General features: G+C 31.4%; 3 protein-coding genes across 3 annotated transcripts; 1 reads left to right on the forward strand and 2 right to left on the reverse strand.

Moving 5' to 3' along the window:
• Positions 1–1,197: 1,197 nt before the first annotated feature.
• On the forward strand, positions 1,198–6,592 carry LOC107888796 (zeta-carotene desaturase, chloroplastic/chromoplastic). The gene is made up of 14 exons (XM_016813020.2): positions 1,198–1,797; positions 2,234–2,358; positions 2,566–2,700; positions 2,885–2,957; positions 3,105–3,178; positions 3,383–3,487; positions 3,791–4,035; positions 4,154–4,241; positions 4,451–4,493; positions 4,584–4,740; positions 4,885–5,013; positions 5,323–5,395; positions 5,899–6,063; positions 6,277–6,592. Exons 1-14 carry the CDS (start codon positions 1,677–1,679, stop codon positions 6,436–6,438), a joined length of 1,695 nt encoding a protein of 564 aa, XP_016668509.1. The 5' UTR covers positions 1,198–1,676; the 3' UTR covers positions 6,439–6,592.
• A 218-nt stretch (positions 6,593–6,810) lies between these two features.
• Positions 6,811–8,172, reverse strand: LOC107888802 (DNA damage-repair/toleration protein DRT102). Its single transcript, XM_016813032.2, has one exon. It carries the CDS (start codon positions 7,877–7,879, stop codon positions 6,953–6,955), a length of 927 nt encoding a protein of 308 aa, XP_016668521.1. The 5' UTR covers positions 7,880–8,172; the 3' UTR covers positions 6,811–6,952.
• Positions 8,173–17,126: 8,954 nt separating this feature from the next.
• Positions 17,127–18,437, reverse strand: LOC107888789 (uncharacterized). Its single transcript, XM_016813007.2, has one exon. It carries the CDS (start codon positions 18,248–18,250, stop codon positions 17,231–17,233), a length of 1,020 nt encoding a protein of 339 aa, XP_016668496.1. The 5' UTR covers positions 18,251–18,437; the 3' UTR covers positions 17,127–17,230.
• Between the last annotated feature and the right edge of the window lie 277 nt (positions 18,438–18,714).

Here is an 18,714-nt window from a genome sequence, read left to right on the forward strand (position 1 = left end):
TGACTTGGAAGCATTTTTTTTAAAGATAATAAACATTAGGGTAAACTATCAAAATAACCATTTTTATTTGTCTCAGATTATATTTTAGTTATTTATGTTTGAAATGTTACGTTTTAGTCAGCTTACCGTTACACCATTAATGGCAATTAACGGCTCAGTGACTAAAATGTTACAACGCGATAACATAAGTGACTAAAATGTAATATTTCAAATATAAGTGATTAAAATGTAATTTAAGGTAAACAAAATTAACTATTTTAATAGTTTACCCTAAATATTATTCTAATAATATTTTCATCTTTTAATACTATTACATAATATCTTTAAATAAATTATGTGACGTAATCAATATATTATATAGTTGAAAATACATATTATAATATAAATTTAAGTCCAAACCTAAAAATTTATTTGAGTTCAATTTAATTTACATTTTTTATAGTTTAAATTTTATCGAAATAATTTTTACAACTTATGTGCTGAGTGAACATTAAATAAACCTTTTATTTGTACTTCCAGGATAAAATTTCAAATTCTATTGTTCTCTCTTCAGTATGTAAAAAGAAAAAAGATAAATTATATATAAGGTTATTAAATTATTAGTAAGTTTATGTTTTGATCATTTAACTTTAAAAAATTACAAAGTGATTATTGAATAATTTAAAAGTTTTCATTTAAGTTACCAGATTGTTAAAACCGTTGTAAAATGATATTCTTTGTTTGCATCGTTTGCACCAATCAAAAGCTCTCATTCCCTTTCTTTTCTATAATTTAGTTTTTTTTCATGAACAACTTTGAATGTCACGAATTTGCGAATAAAAATCTAAATAGTTTTCTTCTCCGATCTTAGACATTGACTATCAGATCGACTTGAATTTAAGGTATATTTTTCTACTTGTTGATGGGTACTGATCATCGAATTGTTGCTTAAAATTCACTAACTAAACTTTTTTTTTAAAAAAATACTCCTTGTGACATAAAAAAAACTTTAAAATAATTGTATGACTTAAATATTTTTTTAAATAATTTAATTATTATTTTATAACTTTTTAAAATTGAGTGAATAAAATATAAATTTATTTATAACTTCTCAAAGTGTAGTTTATCAAAAAAAGAAAAGAGATGATAAAAAAATGAAATTATAAACCCCTCAACTATATTTGTCTAATATGATGTCAGTATGCCAGAAATTAGGCAACAATAAGAGGACTATCGTGGTCCTTCCTCTTCCTTATAGGTAATTTCACTTATAAACAAAAAACAACAAAAGATAAGGGAAAAAAATGGCACCCTCCATTAAAAATGTTAATCTCAACTTCATCATCATCAAACTCCACAGAAGATTAAATCTTTTTGTATTGTGAACTGATAACAAAAGTATTTGGTTTTGGTTGGTCCATTATAAGTTAGTGACAAAGTCACTAGTAACCCATTATTTCTTTCATTTCTTCCACATTCGTCTCACTTTCCAAGCTCAAAAAGGCTTGCTTTTTAATGTTGCAGTATTAAGAAAAAAAGAGAAGCTTTGCAGTTGAATTCTTCAATGGATTCTTTTACTGCATCTTAATTCTCAAAACTTCCACTGTTTTATTTCTTGGTTAATCAAAGAAAGATAATTGTCACTTCTTGCTGTTTTTCGGAGGAAAGTTAAAGTTCCATATTTTTTTGGGTCACCTATGGCTTCTGCTTCTGTTCTGTTTGCAGCCACTGGTTTGGGTTCAATGGTTCGGGTCAAGTCTACAAGGCTCTTTGTGAAGTCTTCTTTGGATACCAATGTTTCTGATATGAGTGTTAATGGTAATCTTTTCTCCTTTTTTTTTGGGGGGGGGGGCTCTTTTGGATTCTGGGTATTCTTGTTTTTTCTGATATTTTTGTGTTTTTATTTGGTAGATAACATAGTGAATTGTATATAGTTTAGCTAAATTTACAAGGACGCCATAGCTCGGAGATGGGATTTTGGAATTTGAAAATGGGGTTTGCTTTATCGTACTTGGAGCGTACTGTGTCGTAAATTATTTAGTAGCTTAATTTTGCCTATCATCTTGGAATAAAAGGAAATGCTGTATAATGAATTGAAGTTATTCTGTAGGGAGATGACTTAAGAGTTCTTGATTCCTATCCTTTAAAGATCAATGGCATTGAATGCTGCTAATCATGTTAGATAAATTATAGTTTTAGTTTGAATTAAAGTTCCATATCATCATGGTAGATTCTTGGATTGTTTTCTTGGCAGCTCCAAAGGGATTGTTTCCACCTGAACCTGAACATTATAGAGGACCAAAGCTGAAGGTGGCTATTATTGGAGCTGGTCTTGCTGGCATGTCAACAGCTGTTGAGCTATTGGATCAAGGCCATGAGGTTTTTCTTATCTCTAGTTGCCTGTTTCTACAATATCTTAATTGGATTGGCATTTCAGTAGGAATAAGAATTTCAAAGCAGGATCATATTTTTGCAACTTTCAGTAACTGAAAACCTATTTCTGCTAACTTTTTTCCTTAAATATACATAGTTTAGTGATCTCTCGATATAGTACCTGTAATTTGATGATTACTTTGATTTCTTCAGGTTGATATATTCGAGTCTAGGCCTTTCATCGGAGGCAAAGTAGGTTCTTTTGTTGATAGGAAAGGAAACCACATTGAGATGGGGCTGCATGTTTTTTTTGGTTGCTACAACAATCTATTCCGGTTGATGAAAAAGGTGAAGCAGAAGGCCTTATAATAGTTTTTCATGGTCATGGGACACTATTGTTCATGCCATTATATCGTATCTGACACTCATACTCAAGTTCCAGTAGCATAGTATCATCCTTTTAATGTAGTCTCAACTCTCAACTGTTTATCTGGCCTCTGATAGTTTTCTCTTGATCCCTACTTGATCCTAGGTGGGTGCAGATCAAAATCTACTTGTGAAGGATCATACTCACACATTTGTAAACAAAGGGGGTGAAATTGGTGGTATGATTTACATTGAATCGTGTTTAAACAAATTCTAAGATGATACTTTTTATGTTAGGATCTTACTTCGAAAAATTGAACTAAAAATGTTATTCTTTTACTCATGCTTTCCTTTGTTCAATTTTATGACTTTGAGTTCGGATGCAGAACTTGATTTTAGATTTCCAGTTGGAGCTCCCATCCATGGAATTAGTGCCTTCTTATCTACAAATCAACTGAAGGTTTTCTACTATCCTTTTCTTAGCAATAATTATGGATACTGACTCAGTCATATCATCAATGGCATTTCTAAGACATGTATTGTTGAATTCTTAAGTTATATTGTCTACAATATACCTTCTCTGTTAATATAAGTTCTATTTTCATTTCCTAAGCTAAAGTAGATGGTGCTTAAGCTACTCAAATTTTTTTTTTTTCAATTTCAGACGTATGATAAAGCAAGAAATGCCGTGGCACTTGCCCTAAGTCCAGTTGTGAAGGCTCTTGTCGATCCAGATGGAGCGATGAGGGATATAAGAGATTTGGATAGTGTATGTAAGATTACTTTAATAGATACTTTCTTAACAATTAACATACAATTAGCATGAAGTTGTCCTACACCATATGTGATCCTTTTTCTTTCGTTCTTTCATTCTTGTTTTGAAGGTAATTGAACTCAAATGAAGCGTCTTTACTTTGATCCGCCATCATAATTCTCTTGCTTTTCTTATCCGTCAATCATGATTGCTCTTCTCTGTATTCTTCTTTTCCAGGAAAAAACTTTTCTTGGCATTTTCTTTTATTTTTTTAGCTACGCATTTCTCATATAATTAAAACTCATTTGCTTCTTGCAGATAAGCTTCTCTGATTGGTTTTTGTCTAAAGGTGGTACACGCATGAGTATCCAGAGAATGTGGGATCCTGTTGCTTATGCCTTGGGTTTTATCGACTGTGATAACATAAGTGCTCGTTGCATGCTCACTATTTTCTCATTGTTTGCCACCAAGACAGAGGCTTCTCTTCTGCGAATGCTGAAGGGTTCTCCGGATGTTTACTTGAGTGGTCCCATCAGAAATTATATCACAGAAAGAGGAGGCAGGTATGTTATTAATATAGGCATGCAAACTATTCAGGGGTAGATAATGGTTCACTTATAGGTTTCTTCTATGAAGAATTGACTTAGTTCTCTTGTTTAATAACTTTATTTGCTAAAACAGGTTCCATATGAGGTGGGGATGCAGAGAGATACTTTATGATAAATTCGCTGATAGAGAGATATATGTCACGGGACTTGCCATGTCTAAAGTAAATCACCTCTAATGTTGCTTCATCTAAACATTGTAAATTTAGTTGCAATTCATGCTTTTGATTAGAACAGTTACATAGAATGAGCTTGTGTAAGGATTGGCATGTTAGTATCGGTTGTATGATATGCAAAAAAGTTTAAATGCAAACTGAATTTCTTAAAAATATTAAGATTTTGATTTCTCATTTTCCTTTTCATTTTATTGCAGGCTACAAACCAGAAAATTGTAAAAGCTGATGCTTACGTTGCTGGTCTGTAGTCGGATCTTCAGAAAGTTTCCACTTTTAACTTTTTGTTTTACTGAAAATGATCCTTTATCATTGTTTCTCTATTGATGGCAGCATGTGATGTCCCCGGAATAAAAAGATTGCTTCCATCAGAGTGGAGGGAATTGCAATTTTTTAATAACATTTACGAGTTAGTAGGAGTGCCAGTTGTTACCGTGCAACTTAGATACAACGGCTGGGTGACAGAGTTGCGGGATCTGGAGCAGTCAAGGTATTTCTTTTATCTTATTCTTTACTGTGGTTGTGAATAAAGCGAGTTTAACAACCTAATAAAAGCATCCCGCTTTGTTTCTTTAGAACTAACAAGTTGCTTATTTTGCTTCACTTCAACGGTTGTCCTTAAACTCATTAAAAGGAAACTGAGGCAAGCTGTTGGCCTTGATAATCTCCTGTACACTCCGGATGCAGATTTCTCCTGCTTTGCAGACTTAGCTCTCACTTCTCCAGAAGATTACTACATCGAGGGACAAGGTTCATTGCTCCAGTGAGGACATGCTTTTTCTTAGTGTTATTGCTGTGTATATTTTACATCGTGCAAGGATTTTTCTCTTTTCGCTGCATATTGCCATGTTTTGCTGTTTTGGACTTAAAAGAAGGGGAAAAAAAATATGATTTCAGTCTTCAATATCTATATACTATTTTGATAATTTATATTATGTTGATTGTTGGATTTGGATTTGGACAGAAATTTGATGACCTGTACATAGGAGCTTCTGTATTTCTATAATTCTGTTGAGATTTCATCTGCTTCTGTTTTGACCGAGTTATTGCTTGTTTGGATGGTGTCTTTCAGATGTGTCTTGACACCAGGTGACCCTTACATGCCATTGCCGAATGATGAAATCATAAAGAGAGTAGCGAAGCAGGTTAGACTTCTTAGGAACCCTTCTTCTTAACTTCATTGCAATTTTCAGTGGAGCAAAATGCTTGTCTGAGTCCATTTCCACTTTCTGAACAGCTCAGATGTCTTTGGGTCCACTAGTTTCTATAACATGCTTTTGGTTGAATGCTTAAACTCTTCTTCATAGGCACACAAATTGATGTTGGTGTCAAAAGCTGTGACTTGCTCATATGTGCATTAGGGCCTATTGTTTGATTAGCCGTGACCAAGTCACTATAATATTAAAGTAATTGCAGACATGGAGAATTGAGAAAAGAATTTAGCATTGCTCATGTAGTCACATTTTTTTTTTACCATCAATATCAGCAAGTTTAGTGAAGTATTCATGTATTAACAAATACGGTCAGGGACTAGGTGATGAATCTTGTGCGGGTTTAATGGCTTGTGATTACTGTTATTTTTTATTAAGTTTATTGAAATGTCACTCTCATGATCATCACATCTTTAATAACCCTGTTTTCTTGACAGGTTTTGGCTTTATTCCCATCATCCCAAGGTTTAGAAATTACTTGGTCATCTGTTGTCAAAATCGGGCAATCTCTATATCGCGAAGGACCTGGAAAAGATCCATTCAGACCTGATCAGAAGACACCAATAAAGAACTTCTTTCTTGCTGGATCTTATACAAAGCAGGTAACTTCTACTTTTCTTTTTCCATCTTCGAAATGTTCGGTTACCAAACACCAATTACATCTTTTCCCTTCACCCGATCTGGAAATATCCAAATGTATGAAATTAAGACCCTTTGTTAGTTTTGTTTCAAATTACAACACAGTAGTTGACAATGATTTAAACCTTTTGAAAAGGGGAATAGTATAAATTTTCCATGGTATGACTGGTGTGCAGGATTATATAGATAGTATGGAAGGAGCAACTTTGTCTGGCAGGCAAGCATCAGCCTACATATGTGATGCTGGGGAAGAGTTAGTGGCCCTGCAAAAGAAACTCGCTGCAATTGAATCTCATCAACAGTTGGAAACTTCTTCTGATGAATTAAGCCTTGTATAAATAGTTCATTTATATATACACTAGTATACCCAAACCTCCTCAAATGGCTGACTGGTGGTTATGGCTGGAATATGTTTTTTAATTATTGTAGCATTTATGTAACCAAAGCTACAAGAAAAATATAGAAAAAAAAGACTCCTATCTTTATCTGTGACACTGACTGCAATGATTTTAGAGTTGAAATTAGTTTAATTTTCAAATCATTGGGAAGCAAAAGAAATTCAGGAATAAGATCAAAACTATGGTATAGAGATAAACTTTATAGCAACCACAAAAGTCATTTGCCTCTAGCAGACCTTGTCCTTAATTTGGCCTCGGACAAGCATAAAACAGAGAATCAGCATGCAACAATTTAATACCAAAACATTTATGTAATTGTAATTTAATACCATCAACTTTATTACTGAAACACAAGCTCAGTTATCACACACAACAACAGAAACCACATATTTTACACAAGACACATACACACTATGAGATACATGACACAGATTGCATACGTCAAAATATTCTTTCAAGCAGAGCCATTAGCCAATTCCTTCTCAATGGCAATTTTAGCAGTTTCAAGATCTTCATCAAAGAACATATCCCACTTCCCATCCCATTTGAGGAAAAACTCAGTATCTTCGTAGTATTTCACCCTATGAACATCCCCAGCTGGAATGAACAAGTAGTCCCCGTCACCCAAATCATATCTTTCCTTTTTACTCAAATTCCAAACACTTTTTTTCCCTTTCATCACCAGCAAGCAATGCCCGAAAGTATGGTGATGGGCTGGTTCTACACTCCCAGCCTTAAATTTAATAATAGCCGATGTGGGACTTTCTCTCAATATCTTCATTGACCCACCAGGGATTATATCGATTGGATTCAGTTCTCTGTTCTTAACCAAGCAACAAACAGCACAGGTTTCTGCTTGGGTGTTCTCAGAAGCACCGATTTTAGGCATTTCATTCATCGATTCATCGAAAAAATTTGAGATTTCCTCCGGCCAAGGCTGGGACTTAGAGGCCGGACACGGCGCTTTAAAAGGAGTGTTGAGCCAAGTGTCGACGATTTCCTTAGCGGTATCGGCGGACGTTGACATGCCGGAGAGTGCCAAGACGTTGCAGTTATTGATGGAGCGATTGTTGCGAGCTTCGTCCGGAGTGAGACATGTGGTGGCGAACACGCCGGGGAATTTGTTGGCGAAGATCCCGACTCCGACGCCCGTTCCGCAAGCAAGGAGGCCACGGGTCTCCAAGGAGGGCGAGGTGGTGGCGGAAGATACTCGACGGCCGACTTCAGCACCGATGTTGTAGTAGGAGGTGATTCCGAGATCTTCGACTTCTATGTTGAGGGAGCGGAGGTGGGATACCATGGCGTCTTTTAGCTCGGCGCCAAAAGAATCAGCTCCGGCGATGACTTTTAGGGGGGAAGACGCGGTGGCGGAATCGGCCATGATGCGGCTGTGGGAGGTAGAGAGTAACTACAGTGAGCTTAAGAAGAAAGTTGAGGAAATTAAGGGGCTATTGCCAATAGATCTCACTTCAAATAGATAGAACCTTAAATGAATTTATGACATTTTCTTAAAATATAATTTATCTGATTCATATTCAGCTACAAATATTAAATATCCACGTGTACAAGAAACAAATCTATAAAATATCTATTCTACTAAATAATAATTTTCAATAAATTATTAAAATAGTTATTTTTATTTGTACGTGAAATCATAATTTTAAACGAAAATTTTAGATTAAATTCTGTAATTGGTCCTTATATTTTTTTATTTTGAGTAATTTAATTTTTCTTATATTCTTTTAATTTTTTTTCTTTTTTTTATTCTCTTCTTCTCTCTTTATTTTTCTCCCTTCTCTGTTTCTTTTAATGTAATTTTTCTATATTTTCTATTTGTTTAAAACTAGTTCACAAGCTTGCCTCACTCAAATAAAATTAAATTGTTCAAAAAAATAAAAATATAAGGATTGATTTTAAACAAATGGAAAATATAGAAAAATTACGTTAAAAAATATATAGGATGGAGGAAAACAGAGGAAGAAGCGGAAGAAAATGAAAAAAAAAAGTTAAAAGAATATAAAAGAAAAAAATAAATTGCTCAAAACGAAAAATATAGGGATCAATTGTACAAATTAACTTAAAATTTTTGTTTGAAATGATGATTTAACGTGCCATGTTAGCTTACCGTTACACCGTTAACGGTAATTAACGGCTCAGTGATTAAAATGTTACAATACGATAACGTAAGTAACTAAAATGTAATATTTTAAATATAAATAATTAAAATGTAACTTGAGGTAAATAAAAGTGACTATTTTAATAATTAAACCTATTTTAAATATACTAAAGTTAAAAGAAAAATGAGTTTTTTTTTTAAACCAAGAAAAATGAAGGGAGTTGGATAATGTAAAAATATTTTCTATGAAGAGTTCTCAACAAATAAATAAAGAAATAATATATTTTATCATTCTCAAACTCACGTACTCCTACATTAATAACAATCTCCATATTAATTGGGTTAAAGAATCAATCTATGAAGAGCTTTATACAAAGAGGTTACAACAAATCAATAGTGTAAGCACCACCTCAACTCGATGAGCCAATAGGCTCAACCCCAGAGAAAAAGCTCAAAGGCAGAACAAACCAAAACTTTAACCTTAGGAAATAATTCTGAAGCGAGCAACACCATCCGCACATCAAGTGGATTAGACGAATGAGGGCCAATTGAGTAACGCCATAAGCACAGTCATGAACAACAACCAGAACCACTATTTCGAAGCAAAACAGATACATGTTAGAAGCAAAGACCTTCCTCGTATCATCAGGAAACCGGGCCGCCCAAAGGCAAAGGTGTCGACTACTGAAGCTAAACAACTCCACGACAACGCAATGATTCCAGCAGCAGATCACATACTCTCCTGACTGGACGGACTTTCCCTGATCGGAAAAAAACAACAGATGCAAACAACAAACCACCAAAAACACAGAAATAGTAAATAAAACCACCATAATGGTAGACACTGAAGGCGGCGGCAAAAACCCTGTCCAAACAGATGAGGTAGACCCTCAGCAAAATTCGGCGAGCCTCAATCGGTGACTGGTCGACAACAAAGCACGAAGAAGCCGAGGGGAAGTCATAAAAGAATCGGCTCATAAAGCCTGGAGAAAGGAAGCCACCGCTGTTTCTTTTTTGTTCGTAACTAGGGCATTCATCGCCGACAGCAAGGACTAATTCTCTTGTTGCGAGACTTTCCGAACAAATAAATGATTGCTCATGAAATATGTTCTATTCCCGTGAGTAAAGATCAAACCCCGACAACATGATTAAAACATAACACCAGATTATGTAATTTCTATTACCTTATAATATTATCAATTGCATCTTACCATTTACCTTTCAAGTTCTACGTTCATCCTTTACTTATTTCTCTTTATCCATCTTTTTTACCATATTTCTTTTAGCCTATTATTATTGTTGATTGAGAATCAACATAATTATTATTTTTGGCGATTGAATTTTTTTTTTATGGATTTTTGAATGAGCACTTGTGCTGGTGTTTGAAGATAGTGAAGAAGATAAAATTGTTGAAAGCAAAGATTGCAAGCTTTTTGAGAGAAAAAAATTCATTTGTTGAGTTTTGGAGATATTTCAATAGGATTCAGGTCAAGTAATTTAATATATTGGTAAATCTTTTTGTTAGCTTTCAAGTGCATCTTGAATTATGTCAATTGAAGTTCTATAATCTGAATTATGGCTGACTTATGAAAATATAAAGAAGTGAAAATTTGTGGAAATCAAGTTACAAAAGGACTCCACCTAGCAAGTGGACAGAAAGGCATTCAAGCTAAAATATATTGATAACCAATGCGTGACAAAGTAGTAAGCAAAAGGTTAGTACATTGGAGTTATGACTAAGAAGTCAAGAGTATCATCATAAAGGTGTTATATGATTGAGGTAAATGGAAGTTAACTAAGGGTCATATGGAAGTCACTTAAATTATTTAATCAGTAATATATTATTTACACCATGGTATATAACTTTTTGAACGGATAAAACATAAAGGGATCACAAGTGATTTAATACACATATGACAAGATAATCTTTACTTGTTAATTTTCGTAATGGTATATAATTTAGAGTTTTGTCATAATACTTCAAGTAAATTGGACTCCATGACTAATAATTATGTCATTAATAGAAGAAAAATCATCACTTAATTACATGTTATTGTAACCCAACTTATATATGTCCATCCAAATTTTTCACTAATTCAATATAACTCTTAACATCTTTACATTTAATTTTAACAATTGTTCGAAATCATAAAAGATTGAATAAGGAAAAACAATTCACTAGATTTATTTATGGGAGTAATAGATGCTTTCTTGATTTAATGATTAGTTTGATCTAGCATTAATCTAATCACTTCAAATATTTATTTAATTGGATTACATAATGAATATGAAATTAAATTAAATTAGGAGTTCATGTTAGTTAATTATTTAGAATGAAAATTAAACATGCATTCCAATATGCTAAAAACTGTCATGATTTTAATAAATTAAAATAGAGTTTGTGTAAATTATTTATTTAAATAATTAATTTTATTTTTTCAATCAAAATAATTAAAGTTCAAAATGTGGGTTAAAAGTGACCCATGTACCATTAGGTAATTGTTTAGCTGGCCACATAAGAGAGTAATGGTAAGTTTCCATTAGTTTTGGTTTTTTTAAACAATCTCATTATATGTTTTGATTATATATGTTTTTTTTTACTACCCATAACTCCTCCCCAATTCATAAATAGGAGGATAATACATTTCAACGCGCTTGAACCCACGTTTTCCTGCATTGACAACAATACTTATATTAAACTTGCAAGGCAAACGTGTAGAGAGAGTAGTTGAGTTTGTGGCCAACTTGTGGTGGTGGGGTAAGAGTACATTGAAGAGTTGGACTAGTGTCACAATAGCCAGAAAAAGAATGGTAAGTTGGGGGTTCTGAGAGTCCCTGAAAAAGTATCAACTTTTGATGATTGGCTACTGCATGTGTAGGAAAAACATGGGATGATGGTGCAATGGGCAATGTGTTTCGATCAAAACCAAACAATGAGAAGACTGAGGAATCCATGGTGCAATTAATGGTCCCAACATGATGAGGGGAGTTTTGTTGTGGCTGAGCTTAGGAACAAGAATGGCAATGCAACAAAGGTACGCAAAAACTTATAATGGAGATCGACTCTGAGAAAATGTTTTGTGACGGGAGACATAACCAGTGCCTTTGTATCATGGTAGTTTAATTAACAGAATAAATTTCTTGCTTTTAGAAAAATAAAATAAAATAAAATATCAAAAATAATAATAATTGTACCAAACATCTTCAAACTTTAAAATATTATAATTACATTATCAAATTATTAATATTATATCAATAAAGTCTTTTTATTGCTAAATTGTTAATTTAACCATTAAATGATACATCAGATCTTACGTGACATAATTTAAAATAAAAAATTTAAAGGAAAAAAATATTGTAAAAGTAGATATCGTAAAAATCTTGATTTTAAAGTTTTTATTGAAACTATCGTTCACTCTCTTTTTTCTCAATTTTACTTTAATTTTAGTTTTAAATTTTTAAAAGTTATGCGACAATATATTATTTTTCTTTAAAAGTTTCATTTTAAATTATGTCAAATAAAATTTTATATGCTATTTAATAGTTAAATTAACAATTTTAATAAAAAAATGGCATGATTGATATAACATCGATAATTTAAAAATGTCTTACCTCTAAAAAATCACACAAAAAATATACAAATTCTCGTGATTAATCTCAAATTAATTAATTTAAGTCAAATCCAAACTAAAGTAAACTAAACCAAACCCAAATTTTATTTATTTGATTAAAATTAAGATAACCCTAAACTAATTCCAACTTAATCATAGTTAATTTAACTATTGCAATCTAATGAATTTATCAAATCTCAATTAACCTAACCTAAACTAATTTAATTTAATCCAATTTAGGTAAAAATAGCATAAATACCCTTTACAAGGAGTCAAAATACATTTTGCTTTCTCTACTAAAAAAATTGGCAAACTAATCCTCTTATATTATATTAAAGAACAAATTAATCTTTTCTTTTAAAATCATCCATTTGCAGTATTAAAAATTGGTGTGGTTGACAGAATAACCAGACAATGACATGTGACATACCACGTGTACCTCATACTGACGTACAATGACCAATTTTTAACATAAAAAATAGATAAAATTTTTAACAAAAGGACTAAATTGTTCTTTGATTGAATATACAGGGACTAATTTACTCATTTTTTTAATAAAAAAATAAAAAAAATTTGACTCTTAGATGAACTTCCATAACACTTTTAGCTCCAATTTACCCTAATTTAATCTAATCAAACTAATTATTAATAAACGCGAACATGATACAAGACAAAAGGCATTAGTAATCATATAATAAAATAAATATGGAATCATATATATATACACAACCACCATGAAATATGTTTCAAAATTTTTAATAGGCTTCCGTTTTAAGCAAAAGGTGTTTTTCTAAAGGGTGTGTAGCTATATAAAAGTAGGCAATGAGTGCCAATTATGTTTTATAAAAACACGAAAACATAATATCTTTTATTTTTTGATTTCTTAATGTTTATATTAGAGCGAGCCTAATAACTAATCATTCACATTCTATAGGTTTATTAATAGGGTAGAAGCTAATCACAAGTTTTAAAGCTGCTCCATGTCTAAGGTAAGGATCGAATCCTCGACCACTTGTTAAGGTAGGAGAAATCTTTGCTATCTCTTATTTCAATTCTATACCAATTTTGAATTTTTAATTGATTTAATGTTACAAACCAATCACACATTATTTCAATTAAATTAATACAAGATAATAAGATATAATAGTTTAAAATAAAGTAATTTATTCACACGGTTATATAACTTTTTTCTGATCAAATAAACATAAATTTGTCATTTTTTTCTTTTTTTTTTAAAAATTCACTATGGATTGAGTCTTTAACTCGATTGACATAGACATTGTTGTCATTGCAAAAGAACATGAGTTTGAGTGCGCTGAAGCATATTATCTTATTATTTATAGGTTGAGGCAAGACTATAAGTAGTTCTAAGTATTGTGTAAAAAAGAATATATATTATCAAAACCTATAATAAAATTATTTAAAAAAAATCACTATACGAAGTTATTAAAAAAAAGATATATTAAAAAAATCTATAGAATAACTTATTTTCTATTTTTACTTATATTTTTTTAAAATATCATTTTTCCTTCACATGTTACCCGAATCCTAGTTTTAAATTTAGTCTTTCTATTTTAATATAGTTATTTTTAATTTATGTATTTTTTAATATTAAAATTCTAACCTAATTAAAACAATAGTCACGACGGCTTGTTATTTTCATAATACTCATAAAAAAATCACATTGTTTAAATTAATTGATTTAACGGCTATTATTTGAGTTAGGATTGAACTTCAAAAAATAATAAATTTGGACAACAAACACGAAATCCACACTTATGCCTAGTTCAAGACTGATATTTGAATATAACCTAATGGATTTAACTACTACTGTTTAGGTTATTATTGAAATTTTAAAAATAAAAAATTACATAAACTAAAATTGATCAAATTAAAGTATAAAGACTAAATTTACAACTTACATATAATAAAGGGGTTGATAGTAAAATTGGACCTTTAATATAATACTTTCATGAATTTTTAGTTAGGTGTCACTTCGAAGACTTTTTATTTCGGGATAAATATCAAAAGTATATATGAACATTGGTCCAATGTGCAATGTCATATATGAATTTTAATTTTTTTGCAATTTTATACAATAAATTTTAATTTGATTTAATTTTTAAAAATTACTAACAATATTATCAACGTAGAACCACTTACGACAATTAATTATATTAATCTAATATGGAAATAAATTGATGTGTATATTTCTTTAAATACATATAATTGAATCAAAATCAAAGTTTTATTTGATATAAACCATAATAAAAGCTTTATGGGTAAAATTACACTAAATCAAAATTCATATATCAAATTACAGATGAAACTAAAATTTATATATAATTTTAATATTGTTATCTTTTAATTTTGTCATATGCTTCATGTTTTAGGGGTATCATATAATTTGACTTTGTGCCTGTAATCAAATTCTTTTTTTTCTCTTTTTTTTTGTTTTTTTCATGTATAACATCTAGTAATATGAGCGATGATTGACCATAAAGTGTGCTCTATTCCCATTAATAAAGACCGTACCCTCAACTTTATGGTTAAAAAATGAGATGAACAACCATCACACCACAACTCATAGTTTCTTTATCAATGCATTAGCACATTCATCAAATTATTGGTAAAATCCGCTTCAAGTAATCAAGACATAACTTAAAATAATAATATAATGATCTTTTAATTTTGTTAAAAAAATTAAATATCCAACAATCATCTATCAACTATTGTCGGGATAACATAAACTTGCATTGTATATCAAGTTGAGGATGGCTTGTTATAGTAGTTCATACTATAAGAAGTGTAAAGAGATGCTAAGATGAGGGCAGCTCAATCTATAAAAGATGTGTAGAGTTGCTATATTTGTGGTATTCTAAGGAGTTTAGGAGACGGAGTTTTGAGTAAAGTTTATATGTCTCTTTTGTCTTTTACTCTAGTGTTGAATGAGTATTTGCAAACGTCCAACCATTGATTTATCTAATTTCGTTGATACCATCATAGGATGGCATATATTAATTTAGGACACTATTGAAATCAACTTGAAAAAATTGAATGAGGTATTTATCGAATTTGATGAACTGACGAATATTGTAGAGCATCCTTCTCAATATATCTTTTAACAGATTGTGTGAGGGTTTTGCCCTGATAAAACCACGATGAATTCAATTTTTCTCATAAAATAATGCTTGAATCATTAAATAAAAAAAGAAAAACTAGAATAGTAAAGTGGCTTTACATTAATCATCAAAGAAAAAAAAAAGAGATAAGAAAGTAGTGTATATGATTTGCAGATAATGATGATATATAGTGTTAACACTCAACATTGGCATCAACATCAATTCAAAACTTTACATTTATAAAGTGGGAAGCAGAGCTCCTCATGTTGTGGCGCAGAAAGTTCATACTTTATGCTGCAAAAAAGAGGGGTTCCCAAATTCTAGTCTTGGGGTTTGAAGTGATGGTTTTAATCCACAATCTCACTGCTTTGCTTTTGGGTTATGCTTCTAATCTCAAATTTGAGTTTTTAATTTTCATTTTCAGATGTTATTTTTATAATTTTATTTGTTAATTTTTTTCAATAATTTCAATATAGATTCTAATGGTATTTGGTTTTTTTTTTTTACATAATGTTTAAAACTATTAATAGTTTTTTCTCAACTCATATATAGAAAAATAATGTGTTTCAGCACACTTGAACTTATATTTTTCTGCATTGACAATAATACTTATATCAATCGAGCTAAAACTCAATTGACTTAAAATCAATTTTAAACATTCAAATGATATATAAAAAGTTCTTATTAATTAAACATAATTAATTAGTTTTGCATTTGAACCTAACTACATGTTTAAATCAAATTATATAAAATTAAAATAAATATATTAAATTTAAAACCATAATTACCATCGCTTTTACATTGCTATGAATTGAGCTGCTCAAGTGCCTTTGTGGGCCTAAATGATAGGCTTTTGAACTCTTCTTGTATAATCATTTCAAGATTGTAGTTTTTTAAGAGATAAAAGTAAGGTTAATATACAAGGAGATATTTGAATTTAGTAACTATGAGATTAATTGATAGTGTGATGTTACTAAATTTTATTTTAAAAAAATATGTTAAATTGATTTATGATTTTTAAGTTCAGTATCAATTAAATTTTAAAAAAAATAAGTAGTAAAAGGATATAAATAATCAAAATCAGATACTTTCGTATAAAATAACATTAAAATAAATTATTTTTCAATGTTGGAAAGAAAACATTTGGTCTAATTTTTTTCCTCAAATAAGTTTTTAATTATTTGGATTTCATTTATATATATGGTGTTGATGTTGGAGAATTTTATTTTATTTTTGCAATTTTACAAAAATAGAATCACAATAATTTTCATTTGAATTGAAATCCTACATTTGGTAGAATGTTATTATCAAAATCTTATGGTTAACAACACTACTAGAGAGGGTCCACCAATGCTACTGCAAAGGTTGTTTTCTTTTTCCATAAAGACAAATTTTGCCCTAATGTTTTCTTTATTTTATCATTTTAGTCCTAGGTTAAACTAATAAAATTTTAATAGCATTGAAAACTAAAATAATTTTAAAAAATATGGTTAAAATGACAAAAAGGAATAAACTTTAAGGATATATTTATTATTATGGTTTTTTTTCCTTTTATAATTTGGCCAAACCATTATTTTAATTTTGTAAATTGAAGTAAATGAAACCAGCTTCAAATTCCAAGGTGAAAACAAAGGAGAAAGTATGTAGAAATCAAGAGTTGATATCATACAAGATGACAACCAAGAAATGGATTGAATTTACAACATAAAGAATATATATATATGTTATTTATTGATAATATATATATTATATTGTAACACAACTGATGAAGAAAAAAAATAATTTCCAAATTGAAATACTTTCCTCAAATAAAAATCAAACAATATTTCACAAATTTTAACATAATAAGCATTTTGGCATTGAAATTCAAAAAAGCTATGAATTCAATCCTTCTTCCAAGCATACAACAACAAAGAGAATCCTCCATTGCTCCCACATGACCTAGTAGAAGAAGAACATGAGCTTCTTCCACCATCATTGCTCTCCTCCGCCCATTGCAGCACACTCGAGCACGACGGAGACGGCGACAGACTTGCAGATGCCATCGGCGCCGAAGACGACCCCCCGGCGGCCAACGATGACAAACTCTTCCTCATCAACCTTTTCTCCGGTCCAACCATTTCAGGCCACACACCACCATCACCAACTTGAAAAATAAACACACCATGGCCATTGGTATTATTATTATTATTATTATTATTCTCACTATTGACCCAATTGAAAACATCCCAAAAAAATTCCACCTCGATTCCATTAACATAAATCCTTTCATTCCCTCTAAATTTCCAAGCCAATCGCTTTATGACAAGGCTTGTTTGGCCATCAACTTTCACCTTCAGAACCCCTCCATTACAATCTATCCCTATCTCATGTTTAGACCCCAAGAACTTAGCCCTCGAAACATAACTCTTATGCCCAAAAACATGTTCTCTCCTAGACAAGAGCGTTGGTTCAAGGAGTACCTGTCGAGCCATAGACAACCCAGAACACCTCTTGGCGAGTTCATCCATGAGATCACCAAGGATGAATTCTAGCTTCCCATTGCATGAAATGGCAATGTAGAAGGAAGACTCAGGCTCAGCTGAGTTTTCAGCAAAGTCAGCCCTGGTGAAATCCCAATACAGCTTGATTCTTTGACGATGGTGGTGAGTCAAGTAGACAGATTTGGAGCCTGGTCGGTTTCTGAAGAAGGAGAAGGTGGAAGGAAAAAGGGAAATGGTAATAGAAAAGGAATCAGCAGCATAGACTGTTAAGGAATGGGAGAAATGGGTTTTGGACCATGTAAGCGTGAGATACGTAGGTGAGTCCCATAGCTGAGTATGGTAAATGCAGGTGATGAGATTTTGAGGCACTTGAGAGGTACCGGACAAGTTGCTAGGTTGGCTAAAACATGCTGGGATCATGGTGTTTGGGTTTTCCCAGTTGTTTATCAAACCATGGAAGCTTATGAGAGGTGATGAGATGGGAGTGAATATTAAGGTTTAAATGTTTTGAATGAAAATTGGAAGTAAAGGGTTTTTCTTTTTGGGGTTCCCATTAGCGCAATCATGAGGAGCAGTTGCGAAGGCTAGAGCTAGCTATATATATAACTTAAAGCTTTGATTTCATATTGGCCAGTTCTCTCCTTGATTTGCGCCTGAGACAGGGCCCTTTCTAACTTTCTTTATGATCTATTATTCTCAATCCGCCCCCTCTCTCATTAGCTGGTTTGCACTTTGTACTACTTCTCTCTCAGTCAGTCACAATTTAGAGGTGACTTTGAACTTTGAACCCTTTCCCTTTTTCTCTTTTTTGTTAATTTCACCGAATCCAATTTTTAAATTCATTTTTTATTTTTAAAATATTTTAATTTAGTCTTTAAAACTAT

Source organism: Gossypium hirsutum, chromosome A11 (genome assembly GCF_007990345.1).
Source record: "Gossypium hirsutum isolate 1008001.06 chromosome A11, Gossypium_hirsutum_v2.1, whole genome shotgun sequence".
Taxonomy (NCBI): domain Eukaryota; kingdom Viridiplantae; phylum Streptophyta; class Magnoliopsida; order Malvales; family Malvaceae; genus Gossypium; species Gossypium hirsutum.